Source organism: Gobio gobio (genome assembly GCF_949357685.1).
Source record: "Gobio gobio genome assembly, chromosome: 7".
NCBI classification, from domain to species: domain Eukaryota; kingdom Metazoa; phylum Chordata; class Actinopteri; order Cypriniformes; family Gobionidae; genus Gobio; species Gobio gobio.
Genome location: NC_137103.1, coordinates 26491661 through 26511081, shown reverse-complemented (window position 1 = coordinate 26511081; position 19421 = coordinate 26491661). Strand labels below are relative to the sequence as shown.

The 19421-nt window shown below is 38.0% G+C and overlaps 2 protein-coding genes across 5 annotated transcripts in view; both read left to right on the top strand.

Annotated features, from left to right (window-relative positions):
* fam117bb (family with sequence similarity 117 member Bb) overlaps positions 1 to 2810 on the top strand; it is a 46850-nt gene extending 44040 nt beyond the window's left edge. Inside the window, exon 8 of the mRNA XM_079821154.1 lies at positions 144 to 2810. Within this exon, the coding sequence (XP_079677280.1) occupies positions 144 to 399 (256 nt within the window). The 3' untranslated portion in view covers positions 400 to 2810. The remainder of the gene's footprint in view (positions 1 to 143) is intronic.
* A 5300-nt stretch (positions 2811 to 8110) lies between these two features.
* On the top strand, positions 8111 to 19132 carry carf (calcium responsive transcription factor). 4 transcript variants are annotated; one of them, XM_079821136.1, is made up of 15 exons: positions 8111 to 8173; positions 8832 to 8923; positions 10141 to 10314; positions 10426 to 10537; positions 11740 to 11860; positions 13246 to 13327; positions 13553 to 13742; positions 14647 to 14767; positions 14865 to 15008; positions 15082 to 15360; positions 15448 to 15604; positions 15708 to 15777; positions 17256 to 17368; positions 18368 to 18671; positions 18804 to 19132. In XM_079821136.1, exons 2-15 carry the CDS (start codon positions 8837 to 8839, stop codon positions 18839 to 18841), a joined length of 1992 nt encoding a protein of 663 aa, XP_079677262.1. In that variant the 5' UTR covers positions 8111 to 8173; positions 8832 to 8836; the 3' UTR covers positions 18842 to 19132. The 4 variants fall into 4 exon arrangements, with proteins under 4 accessions (XP_079677262.1, XP_079677263.1, XP_079677264.1 ...); XM_079821137.1 differs by having other exon boundaries at positions 8135 to 8173; positions 8790 to 8923; XM_079821138.1 differs by having other exon boundaries at positions 8139 to 8439; positions 18804 to 19131.
* Positions 19133 to 19421: the final 289 nt, after the last annotated feature.

The window sequence follows — 19421 nt, the reverse complement described above, 5'->3', positions numbered from 1 at the left end:
TTATCTGCTCTCTCTGCACTCTGTTCTCCACTGTTGTGTTGCAGCATGAGCCTTGAAATGATGATAGCGTAACATTTACACCGACTTCAAAGCTGAGTCAGTGCTTCTCACAGTCTTATCGCTCTCCTTTTTCATCTCCTCAGGGCCAGGCCTACACGGGAGATCCCACAGTTCCTGTGCCCAGATAGGAACAAGGTCAACTTCATCCCCAAGAGCGGCTCCGCGTTCTGCCTGGTCAGCATTCCCAAACCGCTGATGCCCACACAGGAGCTCAACAACCTCAAGAACCAGAGCGCCGCCCGCCTCACGCCCGAACCCGAGGCGAGAGTCTCGCGAAGAACCTGCATGCTTTCCCAGCAGCCCTCAGGCTCCTCCCCCTCCTGTCTGTCAGAGAGCTAGACACGCCCCTCAAACTGCATCCACACACTCTGCACATTTCAATAATCGAACGTGATAAAAAATAAAAGGACTCTCGGAGAACAAAGTGGTTATTAATAACCAACGACTTTCGTTGGGTGAAAAGATGAAACGGTTGCCTTTTGCTATGCACATTTTTAGCTCTGTGCTTGTTCTCAAAGAACAAAGAGGCCATTTTGGGGTTTTGGGTTTGGGATAAATGTATTTAGCTTTATATTATTGCTCTACCTTTCATAGAGCGAAGCTGAGAATGTGTCTCGGATCACTATGAATGCGAATCTAAAGAGGTGGCTACATAGATCCGTTTTTGTGAGACACAATGTATATTTTATAATAGTTTGCATTGGATCGCATTTGCGAGAACCGTTTCTATTGTACTAGGACCAGCACATCATTGAATACAAATGATGCCATTTCAAGTGAGACCAAGAGACCTGGTAGAATGAATTCTGGGTTGATGAAGGTCTCTCGGACTGAATCGTTGTCACAGTAGCAGGCCTTCTAAGTTCAGTCCAGTCCAGACAAAAGCAGCAGGGGAACAGGAGGGACCGGTTCTCTGCCTTTTCTCCTCTTCCTTTCTCACCGGTGTCGAGGAGACAGAAAGGTGTTAAAAATAAGAATAGCAAGTGTGAGAGAAATTGCCGCTTGACGGCTACAGGGCGAGTGTCCTGTAAACCTGATTCTTTTGTTTGCGTGGCTGTAAAATGCGTTTCAAATGCATATGGGTCCAAACTCTGAACTTCAAACCCAGCAGGGAACAAAGTGAGAGAGCGAGAGGAGGGCACGACAGGATCTGGGAGGACAGACAGACGGCATGTTTTCTCACCTCTCACAATGATTAAGCCGATTTAGCTCCAGGAATGTTTGGGGGGTAAAAAAGGACACGATAAGAACAAAATCGAACTGCGAAAATGTAACGCATAAATGTCCAGGTAGTTAACAATTCAGATGTCCATCAAGAACATTCATGTAATGTTTCCTGTGAGATCCAATGAAATAGTTTACAAAGTCAGAGCACATTATTGTCACCAGATTGATTTAATGCATGCATTCTGGGAAATTTCAGTCAAGTGTGTGCGTGCGTGCGCGTGTGTGTATCACTAGATTCAAGCAATTAAAAACAGCACAGATTTTCTGTCCGTTTCCGTGTCTAAATGAAATAGGCTGCTTGAATTGCTGTCATTGTTGAGTATTGAGGCTGATTTCCTGTGCTGTAGTTGTTTTTAATCATTGTTTTGTAAGAAATCGAGTAGTGTCTGATGAAAGATCATTTTATGCAGCTCACGCAAGTGCTTCTGTAGACTTGGCCAAAGAGAACATTTCCTGTGGCTCAGTGACAGCCATTGTAGATAGAAAAGCTGGAATTATAAGGTGACTTGGAGGGATGGATCACCCAAAAAAAAGAAAAATCAGTCATTTACTCTCAGCCGCACGGCCTTCCAAAACTGCATGACTGACTTTCTTCTGTGGAACATAAGATTTGTGGGGGTTTTTTGGTCACCAAAACAGTTCGGTTGGCAACATTCTTCAAAATACCTTCTTTTATGTTCCACAGATGAAAGTCACAATTTTCATTTTTGGGTGAACTGTCCCTTTAATGGACAATAGCAGTATTAGTTAAACGCTGCATCAGTCAAAGACAGGAGTCCAGCTGAACGCTCAGAATTGCTGTCGGAAGGTTGGCAGGATAACGCACAGGTCACGGATTGTCCGCTTGTGGTTTGGCTCGTGATCGTCTCTCGCCCATGTTCTGTGCGGTTGTGCTTTGTGTGCAGGGTGGGGTTCCTCACAGTTGTTTTGTTGGGAGGCATTTTAACAGAGTTCCTGTTTTTTCTTGTTCACTGTTGAAGTTAAACTATTGTTTTGAGCTTTAAACGACATACAGCGTGAGCCTGGAATATTTGAGCACTTTTATACCAGCATTGTAAATCAGTACAGGGCCTCCATGTTTGAACTGAAATAAGCTCACAGCCTGTGATTACTATCGTAGATCAGTACTCAGGAATGTAAAAGCAGCAATCTCTTCTGGCAACCGCACAAGAATCCGAACGTTTCTTGCTCAAACACAAATTGATAATGTTTTATCAAGCGCTTTGTATATCTCCTTTAGGATATGTATTGAAGTAGAGAAATCTCTCGCCGTAGGGCCAATATTAATATACTTTTATATGGGTAGTGGCCTTAAGTTTGTCTTTCTAATTCGAGCGGAATATCGGTCTGATATTAACAATCCACATGTACAACTTATTAACACACGAGGACAGTGATGTATGATGGGATACTGTGTTGTATGCTGTCGGTCTCGGTGGATGTTTCTGCACATAGTGTACACCATGTAGTCTCCTGTGTTGTTACATCTATGGAACTCAACAGAATAAAGTTGCACTCGCTCCAAATGTCTGAGGGTGTTATTTGACGTGCGAGTTGAGTTTGGGGTTAACCGCTTTTCCAATAATGGCATGTCTTTGTTGGATGGTGGGAAGAAGTGTGATCATTAGTTGGTGCTGGTATCAAAGAGAACCCAAGAATATTAAACTAAACCTTCCAACCTTAAGCATCATTAGAAATGTGTTTCATCTCTCGCTGAGAGCAAGTAATGTGGAGTAATGAAAATATTTGTATTTTGGCTCTAGACTTCGAACATGTGTTTATGGACGGACTCACACACGCCACCTAGTGGAAATCATGCTTTAATTGTGCATGTCTTCACAGAAATATGAAAATAATTTATTTCCAGTCCTCAGGCTGTTTTTTTTTCTGGTGAAATAACAAGTAATATGATTGATTTGGAGAAATATCAGGTCTAGGGAAAAATATATATTAAATACTTTTTGCAGAAAAAGGGATTGATGCTTAAATTCATGTTTAAGTACGTTAGCATCATAATTAAGGAGAAAATGTTAAGACAATATCATTAAGTTTGAGGATCAGTGAGTCATTAAAAAAAAAAGAAATTAATAGTTTTATTCAACAAGGATGCATTAAGTTGATCAAAACCAACCATACAGAAATGTATAATAAATTATAAAAGATAAAAGATTTGTTTTAAATAAATGCTTTACTGTATATACAGTACCAGTCTCTTCTGCTCACCAATGCTGTATTTATTTGATCAAAAACATACTAAAAAGTAATATTGTGAAGTTTTATTACAATTTAAAATGTATATATTGATATATTTTAAAATGTAATTTATTCCTGTGATGGCAAAGGTGAATTTTCAGCATCATCACCACTATACAATTTATATATACACACACACACATACAGGTGCTGGTCATATAACTAGAATATCATCAAAAAGTTGATTTATTTCACTAATTCCATTTAAAAAGTGAAACTTGTATATTATATTCATTCATTACACACAGACTGATATATTCAAATGTTTTTTCTTTTAATTTCGATGATTATAACTGACAACTAAGCAAAATCCCAAATTCAGTATCTTCAGAAAATTAGAATATTGTGAAAAGGTTCAATATTGAAGACACCTGGTGCCACACTCTAATCAGCTAATTAACTCAAAACACCTGCAAAGGCCTTTAATGGTCTCTCTGTCTAGTTCTGTAGGCTACACAATCATGGGGAAGACTGCTGACTTGACCTTTGTCCAAAAGACGACCATTGACACCTTGCACAAGGAGGGCAAGACACAAAAGTTCATTGCAAAAGAGGCTGGCTGTTCACAGAGCTCTGTGTCCAAGCACATTAATAGAGAGGCGAAGGGAAGGAAAAGATGTGGTAGAAAAAAAGTGTACAAGCAATAGGGATAACCACACCCTGGAAAGGATTGTGAAACAAAACCCATTCAAAAATGTGGGGGAGATTCACAAAGAGTGGACTGTAGCTGGAGTCAGTGCTTCAAGAACCACTATGCACAGACGTATGCAAGACATGGGTTTCAGCTGTCGCATTCCTTGTGTCAAGCCACTCTTGAACAACAGACAGAGCCAGAAGCGTCTCGCCTGGTCTAAAGACAAAAAGGACTGGACTGCTGGTCCAAAGTTATGTTCTCTGATGAAAGTAAATTTTGCATTTCCTTTGGAAATCAGGGTCCCAGAGTCTGGAGGAAGAGAGGAGAGGCACACAATCCACGTTACTTGAGGTCCATTGTAAAGTTTCCACAGTCAGTGATGGTGTTGGTCCACTGTGTTTTCTGAGGTCCAAGGTCAACGCAGCCGTATACCAGGAAGTTTTAGAGCACTTCATGCTTCCTGCTGCTGACCAACTTTATGGAGATGCAGATTTCATTTTCCAACAGGACTTGGCACCTGCACACAGTGCCAAAGCAACCAGTACCTGGTTTAAGGACCATGATATCCCTGTTCTTAATTGGCCAGCAAACTCCCCTGACCTTAACCCCATAGACAAGGTATTGTGAAGCGGAAGATGCGATATGCCAGACCCAAAAATGCAGAAGAGCTGAAGGCCACTATCAGAGGAACCTGGGCTCTCATAACACCTGAGCAGTGCCACAGACTGATCGACTCCATGCCACGCTGCATTGCTGCAGTAATTCTGGCAAAAGGAGCCCCAACTAAGTATTGAGTGCTGTTCATGCTCATACTTTTCAGTTGGCCAAGATTTCTAAAAATCCTTTCTTTGTATTGGTCTTAAGTAATATTCAAATTGTCTGAGATAATGAATTTGGGATTTTCCTTAGTTGTCATTTATAATCATCAAAATTTAAAGAAATAAACATTTGAAATATATCCATCTGTGTGTAATGAATGAATATAATATACAAGTTTCCCTTTTTGAATGGAATTAGTGAAATAAATCAACTTTTGGATGATAATCTAATTATATGACCTATACACACACACACACACACACACACACGTGTATGTTATTTATACGTGTGTATATTATATATATATAATTTACACATATATATATATACATATATATATATATATATATATATATATATATATATATATATATATATATATATATATATATATATATATATATATATATATATATATATATATATATATACTTTTATTCAGCAAGGATGCATTAAATTGATTAAAAGAGAAAGTAAAGACATTTATATTGTAAATATTTCTATTTCAAATAAATGCTGTTCTTTTTACCTTTCTATTCATCAAAGAATCCAGATAAAAATGTATCAGTTTCCACAAAAATGGTTTTCAACATTGATCAAAAAAATAACCATTATTAATAATTGAGCACAAAATCATCATATTAAACTGGAGTAATGATGCTGAAAATTCAGCTTTGCCATCACAGGAATACATTACATTTTAAATGATATTAAAACAAAACAGCATTATTTTTAATTGTAATAATATTTCACAATATTACTGTTTTTACTGTATTTTTGATCAAATAAATACAGCCTTGCTGAGCTTAAGAGACTTCTTTCAAAAATCTTAATGTTTCCAAACTTTTGACCAGTATTTGATCAAATAAATAGTCGAAAGCAGAAGAGACCTCTTTAAAAATGTTAAAAAATCTTTCCAGCTCCAAACTTTTGCTGTATAGAAATGGTGCAAACTGCTTTATTTCACCCAAACTGCTAGGAAAACATATTGAAAGAAATGAATAAAAATGAATGCGCATGGGTGATTATTTACCATAATAATCAAACAGAACAAATGTGCTTATTTACGCACAATCACTATTTCACAACATTCGAAATCACATTTAAATCACAAACAGATTGTCATTTTTTCATGGGCCACTAGTTGTCCGAAATGATCTTCTCATTGGGATATCTTCATTCACTGACTAAAGCAACACAGATGAAGGGATGAATGAATCCTCTATGGAGCACACATCAGTGCAGAAGTGATATGGAGTGGGTGCTGTGGTTCGAGCGCCACTTGTGTGTGCTGGAAGGTGTTTGAAATGGTTCAGTCATGCAAACTCTTCAGCCGTCGTCCACTGACACCCCCTCCCTTTTTTTTTGTAAGGTCTTTTGTGAATGTAGGGGCAAAAATGTTCACACGGAGGGCAGTCCAAACAGGGGCTTTTTCCCCAGTGACTCCCTACCCCACTCATCCCCCGCCAGAGACGGGGCCATTACACAGCAGTATTTCAGGTCAGTCCCAGACATCAATCCCACAATGCATCAGCACCTCATTGCCTCGTGTTGCATTTTAACCCCACAGACACATAATGAACCATGAGAAATGATGTAATAAGATGCATGAAATAGACCATTGATGATCTTGTAGCACACGCATGGCACTCTTTTGTAGTTTGAAACTAAAAGAGGGATGAGTGGCTGAATTAGGCTTGTCCGAGGGGAGCCCACATAATTGGGCATGGCGTGTGTTTAGCCTCACAGGGGTTTCTGATTGAATGCACTCAGAAGAAATATGACATTTTTAGCATGCATTATATTATAAGTCTGTGAATGCACCAGTGCTGGATCTCTATGGAAAAACAGCAAATTGTTCTCCCTGTGAGCTCCAAATGGCTCTGCTGATATGTTCCATCTAAACCTCAGTGTGAGACTCTGAGGTAGAGCGGGACGCCCCACTGAGGCCCCGGGGCAGCTCGGCCTCTAATCTCACTCCCAGCCTGGGATCATAAACCCAGATTCCTCACGTTTTCTCTTCGCTCTGAGCTTGCAAGACTCATTGTTACAGGCTCAGCTCAAACACCGTCCTGTTAGTTTAGACCTGACAAAGGATCAGCTGCTTCAACACAGTCATACAGACTCCTCCAGGTCCAGATCTTTTCCTGTTCACTTTTTCTATAGGAATGAATGAGACCAAGTGCCCCTGGTTAACATTTGAGAACTGTTATTTAAGTCTTCTACTTATTCAAGCAAATGCAGGATTTGTGAAGTTCATTTTTGAGGGGTTTAAGAAAGGGATGGAATACATTTTGTTTTGTTAAGACGTAGCGCCCCTTACCGGTGTGACGTGTGAATAACAACAAATATGTTCAATTTTATTTGGTCAAAAGTCAATAAGGATGGAAGAATAATATTCATTAGTTATTAAAAGTATTCATTTATAGTATTAAAATATAATAAAATAATATTTCTTAATGTTTTTTTAATCAAAAATAGACTCAAAATGTATTTTTGTTAAATTACTTTTCTATTAGCACTTCATATGACGTTATACAATGAAAACAAACTTTTTATTATTATTATTTCACTTATTTTTTATATATTATTTCACTTATTTATCATTAATAATGTGCAAAACAAAGAAAAACATTATATGGGGAATATCTATTTATTACAAATATGCATTGAAATAACATAAAGGTCTAATTTTGTTGTTAAACAAAAGGACAAACATATTATAAACCTGTACTCGTCGAATTAAATGAAATATATGTTTTTACAGCTCAACGTGAAAGTCTCAGGTCAAAATGAAGTCTACGTTTAAGACCATTGATTTGTTTTTCTTTTCAGGAAATTAAGCATTTTACCCACAGATTATCATTTTCAAATTTGTTCAACGATTCTCAGTTGTTTTGCTCTGTCAGCTAATTTAACGGTTTCTTTTTGGGGAAGATGTAACAATAGCCTACATTGAAATAACATATATGTCAAATTTAGTTGTTAAGCAAAAGGACATATTAATTATTTTATAAACGCGTACTTGTCATTATTAAATGAAAGAAAGAACTACGTTTCACAGCTCAGACTCACAGCTCAAAGTGAAAGAGAGCGCGTGTCCTACGGAAGCCGCGCGGGTTCAAACTGCATGCCCAGCTTACGCGTTTTACGGCGTGAGGAATCCCGGACGAAGACGAGGTTGAGTAGACTCGTTTTCAATTTTAGGTCCTTCCTGTATATAAAGCCTGGGCTCGACTGCATCCCGTACATTGGGATGCGCTGTCAGAGCGAGCTGACTCGAACAAATTATTTAAATTCAGTCTAACGCTAGAGCTCTGTCTGTTTTCTTTATTTTACACGCTGTGTTTTCATGAAACTGCTGCGCTGGCAAACACTGATCCAATATGGCGTTTATCTTTCAAAATTATGTTAATTTGTCGCATTTGTGTAACGCTCTTCACTCAGTAAGTCTTAATTAACACTCGCAAAGCATACAAACAATAGAAAGTGTTGCATAAACGTTCCAATTGAAGTGTTAGTACGATGCAGATTAATAATCACTGACAAATTCACATTTTATGGCTGATTTATTCATGTAATCAGAAACATTGCACTTAAACTAAAAAAAATACACAAAAATAGCACATGCTTAAACTAAATATGGCTAGCACTGTACATCTTTCCCTCTCCAACTACTAAATGTTTTGACACCCATCAATATATATATATATATATATTTTTATCATTGTACTAAATTCATAAAAATATTATCCCCATAGTAAATCAGCTAAATTCATGCACAATTGTAATTTAGATCCGGCTTGGGCTCTTGATTTAGACTGTATATGTCTGGTAGAATAAATGGAGGAGGAAGAGAGAGAAGCGAAGGATGTTCTTCAGTCTGAAGAGAGAGAGGGTCTACAGCCTGCAGACACAGGAGCTGAACTGGTAAGGCAACTAGTAGAAATAGTGTACAGTACTGAATAATCCTTGTATAAACCACTCAAAACTAAAAGACAATGTTAAATGGCCACACAAATAATGACAAAAACACACACAAAAAACAAAAGCTCTAATCGTATGTAATAAAAATAAATTATATTTTGCCTAGAGAAAATTAAGTTTTTAATTTTCCTATTCCCTTTTTTCCAATGATTATTCTCATTAATACAGTTTTTTTGCAGTGTTACAGTAAAATATTATTAAACAGTTTTTTTAATTAAAATTAATGTAATATATGGGCAGTGCAACAGATAATACAATTTAATACTTATTTAATAATACAATTCAAACAATCACTTTTTAGCATTAAAGTATGAGAATCTCGTAAATTTTACTGTATACAAAGTATAATTTCTTATAGTTTTTGGTGATTTTTCGGCATTTTTTGGAGACTTTTTTTTTACACATTTCCCAAAATGCATCATTAACTCTTTCCCTGCCAAACACAGAATTTTCCGGGTTCCTGTGTTTTCACTGTTATACAGTAGGGGGGCGCTATGACATCTTCTGAAAGAGTACAGAATCTCCTGATCAAAACACAAGCGAAGACGACACAGAAACAAGCGACCTTTTGTAAAATAACATGATCATCAACATGAAACAGCATATAAATCAAAACTGCCTAATGTTACTGAATGAAATGTTGACCCAGGACGAGCTACAGGACTGTGCAAGCATTAGGAGTGTTGATGGTCTCCATCTGTGTTTTGATCATCATTCTGAATCCGATCCAGACGTAGTCTTTTACAAAACCACGATTTTCTCAGCTTTTTGTTCAAAATGTTGTTGTTTTTTATGAAACTTACCCACAATCAACTGATGATATAAAGATAAAAAAAAGAAATATATATATATATATATATAAATACTTTTTTTTTTTTAAGCAGAGGGTCTATTCTTTCTTTTGATATAGTGAATGTTCAGATAAACTTACAACAAAGTATTCTGGTGGCCATGAAATATTTGTTAAAATGATCAAAAACGTTGGCGGTGGCTGGTAACTTTTTTTTTTTTTAAATGCTGGAAGGGAAAGAGTTAAACATCAAATATCAATAAATAAATCTTGAAGTCTGAAATGTAAAGATTAAAGAATAATTGTAAAATATCAGCTGTTAATGTTTTGTGATCAAACTATTTATTATTGTTGTATTGTGATGTCTTAGCAACCTGGCAAACACTCAAACGCTAAAGAAAATGCAGATGCAGAAGATCTTCCATCAATCACTCCAGCCCCAGAAACTGTAGCAGCCAATCAGAAGCCCTCTGCAGTCCTGGAACAAGTGGACAACTTAGTTATACTTGATCAAAACGGACATCCTATTCAGTACGAGCGGGTGGTAAGGACATTGCATAAACTATATTACTCACACTGGATGACGTGTGTCACCCATGTACTTGACTCGGTGTGACAGTTTTTCCCCACCTCAAAGAGAGATACATTTTTTCAGGTGATCGTGAAAGGGGAGAATGGACAGTTGTACGGTGTGCCATCTGTGTCTATAGGGGGCCCTCAGATGTTACTACCTCATGGTCAGCTTTTGAATGTAGCAAAATCATCAGGTAATTAATTATGGTTTTGTAATTAAATGTATTACTGAATATTACTTTTATAAGTACACACACACACACACACACACACGAGCAAACGTTTGCGATTGGTCATGGCAGATCCAGAGTGGCTCTGGGCAGATCCAATAGTTTAAAAATTCAACAGAGTACCCGCCTACAAGGAAGTTAACGCTTGTCAATGTATAGTGGCCAGACTCTCTGTACAAATGAAATGTACGAGAGTCTGGTAGGACCAGGCTAGGTCAAGATGATCTGCTGAAGTTCATCTGAGCATCAGAATGGGGAAGTAAGGTGATTTGAGGCACTTTGAAAGCAGCATGTTTGTTGATGCCAGACGTGCTGGTCCGAGTATTTCAGAAACAGCTGATCTACTGAGATCTCTAGAGTTTACAGGGAACGGTCCAAAAAAGAGAAAATATCCAGCGAGCGGCAGTTCTGTGGGTGAAAAGGCCTTGTTGAAGCCAGATGTCAGAGGAGGATGGCCAGGGGTGCGATTCCCAAAGCCAACTATGGTTGCAATTTCTTTCTTTACCAATCGAGTTGGATTACCAATGGAACTTTCAACTATAGTTGCTTTTGGGAAATGCACCCCAGACTGGTTCAAGCTCATAAAGAGGCAACAGTAAATCAAATAACCACTCGTTACAACTGCAGAAGAGCATCTCTGAATGTACAACACATCAAACATTGAGGCAGATGGGCTACAGCAGCAGAAGACCACACCGGTGCCACTCCTGTCATCTAAGAACAGGAAACTGAGGCTATAATTCGCACAGGCTCACCAAAATTTGACAATAGAAGATTAAAGAAAAACATTTCCTGGTCTGATGAGTCTCGATTTCTGCTGCGAAATTTAGATGGTGGGGTCAGAATTTGGCATAAACAACAGGAAAGCATGGATCCGTCCAGCCTTGTATCAACGGTTCAGGCTGCTGGTGGTGGTGCAATGGTGTGGGGGGTATTTTCTTGGCACGCTTTGGGCCACTTAGTACCAACTGAGCATCGTTTAAACACCACAGACTACCGAGTATTGTTGCTGCTGACCATGTCCATCTCTGTATGGCCTCTAATAAAGTGCGTACTATATCATAGAATATATAACATAATAATGAAGAAATTAAACAGAAATAGAAAAAATAATATATAAATAATATATGTCCGGTACTGCCTTTTCTTTCTGTTCTGTTAAATAGGTATCTTTTTGGAGAAAAGACAGCAGCCAATCATCACATCCATAAAAGACAATGATGGCACTCATAGTTTATCTGCACTAGCGGCTCAGAATGTCACTGCTATTAAAATTCAGAAAAAAAGGTCAGTAAACCTTGTTTGCACATTATATCTGCCACATTCTGATCTAATCTGAAAGATTAACTTTCAAATTGTGTTTGTTGCTTTTTATTACCATGCTTTAAAAAAAACCCCAGTTGATTTGTTTTAAATGACACTTATAAAAACACTTATTTGAACACAGATTTTAAAAGTTTGAAGCAAATACACAGACTAAATGGAGCTGGAAAATCTGTATTGGATTAGTAAAAAGCATATACATATGGAATGGGTTGACAAACAATCTAATATAAGGTGACCAGTCGTCCCCGTTTTCCGGGGACAGTCCCGTTTTTGGTGTTCTGTCCCCGACTGGAGCTGTCCCCGGAAATGTCCCCGTTTTACAGCTCGTTCAAAACAACCCTCAGATATATTGCAAAAAAGCGCCCAATCCCCATACAGCAGCTGCTGATTATAGGAGCAATAGTGTAGTGATTATTTTCACCAGCAGATGGCGCTGTGAGCTACGCTGACTCTACTTGGACGCGCGCGCCGCTACTAACGTAACCGAGAGCAGGGCGCCATTATCGCCAAATATCAAAAGAAACATCATTATCGCTTGCAAGGTAGTAACATACTAACTATTCATGTTAAATTAAAGTAATACTGTTTGTATGTGCTTTATAACAGAGCCTCAACAGGGTGCGGGGCTCTGAGAGTTCCGCAGTCACAAAGCAGTGATCAACTTACCACACATCTGAACTATAAAAAAGCCTAAATAATTACACTTGTAACAAATACATGTGCAGAATACACATACTTTCTGCTTAAAATAAGCCTAAAATGCAAAATAATAAGACCAATTGTATAGTAAGAGTTATTTTCAAGCACAAACGTAACGAAACAAAAATATTAAATACAATTATGAAATGATTATTTATCATATGTTGTTTTATTTTTGTAATGTGTTTTTGTTAAGTCATGTTATAATATTGTTTTGAACTGCTTGCTGAACTGAAGCTGGTTTTCATTTTTTTGTTTTTGCGGGTGCGTTGAATTGTATTAGACCAAAAATCCTAATAATCAAACTAAATCATAATAATTATAAATGTTAAAAATAATATAGGGAGCCCACAACAACAATAACAGCAAAACCATTAAAAAAATGTATTGTCCCTGTTTTTTAATTAAAAGATAATAACAAATGAGATTTTTAGTGATATTTTGACCACTCAAATAGGACATTTCCCCGGTTTCCATTTCAGAAATCTGGTCACCTTAATCTACTACCCAATTTAACCCATGTTCTGGCTCAATGTATCACTTTCTTGAAAAACAAGAAAACTGCTCGAGCTATGCCCTATTCCTGGAGTTTAAGTGTTCCTTAAATTATTGACAGTTTCATTGAAACGTCTTCTCATTTCTTTCAGTTCTCCTGATGTATTTGAGCCTCCAGTGAAGCCACTGCCACCAGGGGCACCAAACTGGGCTCTAAGACTGCGTGGGTGTGAGGTTTGTCCAGTAGAAAATGGCTAAATTTATTTCTTTTCACTTGTGAAAATTTAAACCATTAAATGTAATACTAATATGCATGGAAATAGCCTAAATGCATTGTACTTTCTATTGTGTGTAGAGCCCTCAGTCAAACAGATCCATTTACAGCAACACAGTCTAATGAAAGCAAGCTAATGTGGCTTGGTAAATCTTTTTTCTGTGTGTTTATTTCACGAGGAGCAGAAGATCGGAGACTCGTACCGTGGTTACTGTAACACAGAGGAAGAGCTGGAGGCCGTTCTGCTTCTACACAAACAGCAGACTCGCGCTGTGTTTGGCACCCGTCAATCACCCTCGCCGGCTAAACCTGCCACCAGACTCATGTGGAAATCCCAGTATGTGCCCTACGATGGCGTTCCCTTTGTTAATGCAGGTAAAAACCCTTTGTTAATGCAGGTAAATCTGGCCATTTTTGCTTCTGGGATCTGTGGTGTGATGTCAGATACCCTTAAGTCATTTAAGTCGGAAAGCTGTTTAGTCATGGAGTGTATATGTTATTTTAGCAAATTAAAGACCCATGAATGATGTCTGTAAGCTTTGGGGCCATCTGAATGCTGGTGGTATTGGTTGACAAAATGAGTAAATTAAACTTTAGCAGATACACTACTGTTTGGGGTAAGATTTTTTTGTTTAAATAAATAAAGGTTACTTTATTTAGGTATCCTTGTTACAGTGTAATTATACATTTAAATACTGAGTAATATGGATTAACTACATGCACTTACTATAGTATAGGGTTAGTATTAGGTTTGGTTTAGGGTTAGTTGCAAGTAATTATGCATAATTTATAGTAATTACTATAGAAACTGTATGTAACGTGTAACAAGGGCACTAAAATAAAGTGTTACTGAAATAAATACTTTTATTCAGTAAAGATGCACTAAATAAATCAAAAGGGACAGTGACGGCATTCATAAAGATTAAGCAGCAATATTGATCAGCTAAATCAGCATTAGAATATGTCTCAATATTAAAAATGTTTCTGTATTTTTGACTTACTAAGCAAAAGAGACTCCTTTAGAAAACAATACAAATTCTTGCCAACCCCAAACATTTGAAAAGTAGTGTATGTGACAGACCAAAAATCATTTATGAATTATGCAAATTTGTATTCAATCAAATTATTTCTAGATTGAGAATGCGTGCAATAGCAAGTGGCATATCAAAGGGACATGCCTTGTTCTTAAACTTTGATTGAATGCTGTTTTTGCAGAAAATGTAATGGTTTTTCAATATGCACACAGTCATTTTATCCTTATTTTTATTATGGTTTTAAGGTAGTAGAGCCATTGTGATGGAATGCCAGTTTGGTCCACGGAGGAAGGGCGTTCAACCTAAAAAAGGGCCTGAGCAAGAAACGAATCAAAACATCCTCTACAAAGCAACCTGCCCTGCCAGGTACGCAAAACTACAGTTGGGCCAAGTACAACAAATTTGTTCTGTGCACAGGAAGTTCGCTATAAAACACACACAGTAATATTTGACCATTTTTCAGAATATATATAAAAAAAGTACGGAAATTTCTGGAGTACAAGGTTCCAACAGATCCCAAAGCGGACAAGAAGGTAGTGCGACAAGAGCAGGAGAAAGCCTTCTTCAACCTCAAGAAGAGTTTATGGGATGTTGGAGGCATTGTAAGGTATAAACATCTTGCCATCACAGTTAAAAAAAAAGTCTATGACATGTGCTACACTCATTTACATTTACGACAGGTATTACATCCAGCTCCCTACAGAGAAAGCCCACCTGTACCATGACGTGGACACTGCAAACTTGCCTCCACTTCCAGAGGAGATCTGCTTTGCAGAGGAAGAACAAAATGAAGAGGAAGAGACTGAGACAGAGGAGCTGGGCAGTGAAGCCATGCAGGATGTCATGATGGAGGATGGGACATCCCTACCCTCTCGACTACACCCTCTTGTGGCAGACAAGATCTGTGAGTTGGTGGCACAAGGTCACAACCAGGTTTACACTGTCCGCAAGCAGCTCAGGTATGACTCAGATGGTTTCAAATCTCACTCGTTTTTTTTTAATTTGCTGAAAAACGATTTACTGTTGCTTTGTGAACGCCCTGGCAGGAGGTTTGTGGAACATGAGATGTTCAAGTCGGAGGAAGTGCCTGAGAAACACAATCTGTGTTATTTTCCCACTGTCAATGACATCAAGAACCACATCCACGAGGCTCAGAAAGCTCTTCAGCTGACGACGGGACCACTGGCTACCTCAGATACAGAGGTGTGAACAGAAAATATGTTTCTAAGGAAATACTGATGAGCACAAATATACCAACCGTTTTCTGTAGTAAGCACTTATTTTTATCTTTTTGTTGTTGTTGCAGTGGAAAGCAGAGGCTCATAACCTGCTTCCGGAGACTTTGACCTTGACACTAACTCCTGCTGCTGTGGATGGTAAAATACTGTTAAAATATTGTTTGAAATTTTACATGCATTATTAAAACAATGTCTTGAGGCTGGAATACACTACAAAAGTGGGTAGCACTGTTGCCTCACAGCAAGGATGTGCCCGGTTCGAGTCCCTGCTGAGCCAGAAGTCCTTTCTGTGTGGAGTTGGCATGTTCTCCCTGTGTCTGTGTGGGTTTCCTCCGCATGCTCCGGTTTCCCCCACAATATAGGGGCAGTATAGGTGAATTGGAGACACTAACAATTATCTTTAGGTGTGTATGCATGTCCCCAAGCTAATGGGGAGGGTTGGGGAAAGACATGGCATTGCCAAGAAAATTCATGGTCAGTTTCTCATGCATGGCAAGAGATGGCCATAGAATCACCAAGAGTCGGATATGACTGAAATGGTTAAGGAGAGATTAGTCTCGCGTAGCCAAACCTTCAGACTGACGGCAAAAGGTCTGGACTCGCAGCTATCGCAGCTTTTATTGGTCAAGGACCACCCAAGAGGACGTTTGACTGACATGTAATGCAACCAATTACAGTTTGTTTTGTTCCGCGTCATGTTTAGGGTTGTGAAAATGTAAAGGGGGTGATGTCTGAGGCTGAGTCTAATGAGAGAGAGAGACGGTATTTGCTGAAAACAGGTTTTATTGTAGTCGGGAGTTGACTGATTTCAACTTGAAAGTCGGAAATTCAGAGTTCCCAGAAGGAACTTTTAAACTGGAACGACCCCCTCAATTTGGAGTTACAACTCGTAATTTTGGAGGAACCGCAGCAATAACCTCGACTTCAGAATCCAAAACGTCAGCTCAGCGCATCAACATTAAGTGAAACAGTAGTAATGTATATTGTATATTAGCACTTGTTTGTCTGCATTTCAATAAATTCAGATTTGCACAGTGCTATCCAACTTTATTTGTGAACATGATACTTCGGCATTATCTGTGCACCGTTTTTGTATTCCGACGCAACAAAGGTTTGCCTGGAAACGTCCATCTTGGTTTTCTAACTTGTGTACTGGAACGCGGTAAACTCGAGTGTGACGTCATTACCAGCACATCCGACTTCCGTGGTAAATAGAATGCACCATATTATAGGCAACTACTATGATTTTTTTTAAAGCTTCAGACTGTGTGATTCCATTCCATCCTAACATGTTTAGATTTTGAGTCGATTTTAGAACACAGGCAACAAGGTGCATGATTTTGTATGAGTTTTTTTGTGTTCAGAACGACCTGAAAGTCTAGTAGTGTGTGATTCTCAGTCGTTTAGCGTATAATGCCCAGTTTCTCTGTAACCAGCATGTGTATGATACCTAGAGTTTTAAAATCTGTTCAAAACTTGTGTTGTGTATTCCAGCCTTTAATATCTTGGAATCGTTCAATTTAGAGAGTGGAGGAAAGGTCCTACACAACTGTAGTCAAAGTATAAGCATTGATTCCCCTGCTATATAATCTAGTGTACTGCTGTTATATTGACAGTGTCATCTCAGAATGAAGGACTCTTGGAAGAGAGTGACACTCTTTCTCCAGAGGCTGTGCAGCTCTTCAGCTCTCTCACCTCACTACAGCCCAAGATCTTTGCACATCTCCAGGTGACCATGCCCTGAATTGATCATGCTTTATCTGGATTTATTCATTTATTAAATGAATGCATTAAAAATGCTATCTATACATACAATAAGCTGATTACACCCCTTTCTCTGGAGCATAAGGTCTATACTACTGGCAATACAGTCCCCAGCTAACAGGACTTAATGTTCCCATTAAGTTATGAAAATGTTATTTCTGAACATTTGAAAAACTTTTGGATAATGGGAATATTCAATTGTATCATTTTGCAAACATTATGGGAAGGTTACTTTTGAATCTTCTCTGAACATTCTAAAAAAAGTGGTAACATTTAAATAAATGTTAGACGAATGTCTAAAGAAAACGTTTAAAGAATGTTTTTGTGCTAAGGTTTTGAAAACATTATTAATTCCCTTGGGTCATTTTGACACAAAACTCAAAAATGTATTTTATAATGTCTACATGTATCTGAATGCATACCGAAGAGATGAGAACTGACTTTAGGACTCAGCAGAACAGCTCATTTGCTCCACATTGAGCTATAAGGCCATCTAGTGTGAGATATTTTGAAATGATTTGAGCTGGTTATTCGCATGAATTGGAGTTCAAATTTAAGTTGAAAGAATGTGAAGAATGTGCTTAAATTATATCTTTTTTAATTGTATTTTTATTTTATTTTATAAAATCTAGTAATTTAAAGGTAAATAAAAAATTAAAAAATCTACACAAAAAATTGCATTAAAAAAATAGAAAACAATATTATAAAAAGGAAATGATAGAAGCTTTCTGGACAAAATTTTTTTTTATAATTTTAGGGCTTCGGGGAAGGATTGGTCACAGGATGCGAGGGAGGAACTTTGTACAAATGTTCTATTAATGTTAGTGGAAGGATGTTTGTTCATAACTTTGAGAGAACCTTACCTGGCTTGATTTCTGAGAATGTTCCCTGTTGCCTGAGATGAAGCTGGTTGGCAAAAATAGGCAAACTTACCCTTTAAGAGGGCTCTTCTCTTGTCTGATAGGCTATCCAGCTACAGCCTGCCTTGTGTCCAGTTGAGGACACTGCCCAACCTACAACAACACCACCAGAGCTGTCCAGCCGTGCACCACCACAGCCTGTTCTGCTGAGTCCGTCCCAGTTCCTCCAGTCAAGTGGTAGTGGTGGTGAAAGCATATCTCTGTGTGACCCCCCGACCATGCTCGGCATGAGTCAGCTGGTGAGTGTGACCTCGATGACTAATGCCGGAGCTGAAGGTGGCATCACACAGATCCTGCTGGAGGACGGACAGGCCATTCCAGTCCAGATTGTGGACCCTGCAAGCATAGGTAAGTACATGGCACCACAGAAATAAAAAATTTAAAAAACATTTTTATGACCAGCAAATGGTTCCCATGTTTAACCAATAAGAATAATGAAACATATAACATGTAAACCTGTTGTTGTTTCTTATTGTTCAGCTTTGACTTCCTCAGCCGACAATACTTCAGATAAATAGGACAGTGGGAAATCTATGGATGTGACAACAATGAGAAAAGAAACAAACGTCCTTGTCTGTGACAGAACAGCGATTGACGATTGAGCTCTTTGACCAACAGAGTCAACTGATTCATTCTATCATGTACAGTATTATGTAAACATGGACTCATGCAATATTGATTTGTTTAATTATAGTAATTGTTATTTGTTTCCATTTCCCATTTTTGCTATTTTAATTTATTACAGTGATGACTGGAGAAAAAAAGCTATTTCTCAAAAGTATGAATGAAAAATTAAATATTTAAAGCTAAATGTCTTCTGTTGCATTCATTTATTCACACAAACAACTTTTTTCTACTATAAAAATATCTTATGAGTGTGTTTCTGCAGGTATTTCTATCCTTTGAACAGAATCCTAATGGATCCTTGCGGTGGACTTTTTAAGCAAATTGGCTCAACCGTACGTTTGTTACCACTAAAATGCACTGATGTCTAAAAGAAAGTGTCTGTGAGCTACATTCTGAACGTTTCTTCTTCTAAAGTTTTTAAAACCTATTAATTGAACTGTCTATTCATAACTGGTAGATCACAACCCTGAA